Genomic DNA, 1,194 nt, shown 5'->3' on the forward strand with positions numbered 1-1,194 from the left:
TTGCTTCAGGCACAGCGTCGCCGCTTCATGGACATGGACTTGCCTGACTCATCTGTGAGGGCAAGGTGCGACTTGCGGCAACTCATTTTTTTGAGGTGAGATGCTTGCTTCTCGAGCTTGTGTATGGATCTTTGAAGCACAAGGGGCTTTGTCGACGGGCTTTCGACGGGCATGTGTTTGTGCAGCGCTCTGCTGCAAGAATATGGGCGTATGAGGCGTTTGAGCGTAATCCCGACAGTTGTGCTTTAGCTGTGTAAGGAGCCTACGAAGGCTGAAAGCTAGGCGGTCTGGCAGGAAAGTACACGTCGTTAGGCGAGACATGACCACTTCGTCCGATGTCCGTGACCTTCCTCGCGACAGAGACGACTGCTCATTGGAGTTGCCCAAGACCTTCCAGATCGACCGCGTTCCACCTGGCAACGAGAATCTCTGCGTACACCACATTTCAACTCTCCAAGACCCCAGTGCGATGTTGCGTCGGCGTGAAGCAAGGGCCCCCATTGTCAACGCTTCTAATCAACGCAGTCAAGCTCACATCGTCTTCCGCTGCCGGTGAGTGACGCCGGATGCACGGTCGCCCGTACATGTCGTACGTTAGTTAGAACGCGCCTAGATTTCCGGCCGTGAGGCCGTTACACGTCGTATCAAGGTCGGCCATCGTTCTTGGATTCTATGGGTGAAGGCGCGTTGCAAATGGGTAGACGAGTTGGTGACGGAGGGGGATTTCGGTATGAAATTGTTGTACCTTGGTAAGGTGCGGCGTGTAGGGAGTACGGCATGAAGGTCTTTCCCCGTATGTTCACTGCGTGGGTGCCACTTTGTGTTCGTTCGTGATGTAGTGATGTCGTACATACGTTCGGAGCAAAGTTTCTTCCCAACTGCCCGCGATCCGCCTGTGTGCGTATTAGTACGTTTCTGCATTTTGTGCACAACTGCCCATATCGTTTTGCTGTGCAAAGTCTGTGCTCGTTGCGTCCCCTGCTAGCTGGTTAACAACGTGCCTGTGTGTGTATTTCCCTGCCCACCTCCCGCCCGTTCCCGCCACCGGTCTGAGCGAGCCTGGGCGAGGACTTCCAACAGGACAACACGTATCCGTAGGGTTTCAACTAGGTCGGCCGCCTCGCCGTCGGCCGCCTCGCCGTATGCCGCCTCGCCGTCGGCCGCCTCGCCGTCGGCCGCCTCGCCGTCGGCCGC

The 1,194-nt window shown here is 56.6% G+C and overlaps 1 protein-coding gene across 1 annotated transcript in view; it reads right to left on the minus strand.

Annotated features, from left to right (window-relative positions):
- Positions 1–644: 644 nt before the first annotated feature.
- VOLCADRAFT_90555 (uncharacterized protein) overlaps positions 645–1,194 on the minus strand; it is a gene marked incomplete at both ends in the record, with an annotated part of 2,524 nt that continues 1,974 nt past the window's right edge. Inside the window, one exon of the mRNA XM_002950150.1 lies at positions 645–670. Coding sequence (XP_002950196.1) covers positions 645–670 — 26 coding nt within the window. The remainder of the gene's footprint in view (positions 671–1,194) is intronic.

This window comes from Volvox carteri, assembly GCF_000143455.1.
Source record: "Volvox carteri f. nagariensis unplaced genomic scaffold VOLCAscaffold_17, whole genome shotgun sequence".
NCBI classification, from domain to species: domain Eukaryota; kingdom Viridiplantae; phylum Chlorophyta; class Chlorophyceae; order Chlamydomonadales; family Volvocaceae; genus Volvox; species Volvox carteri.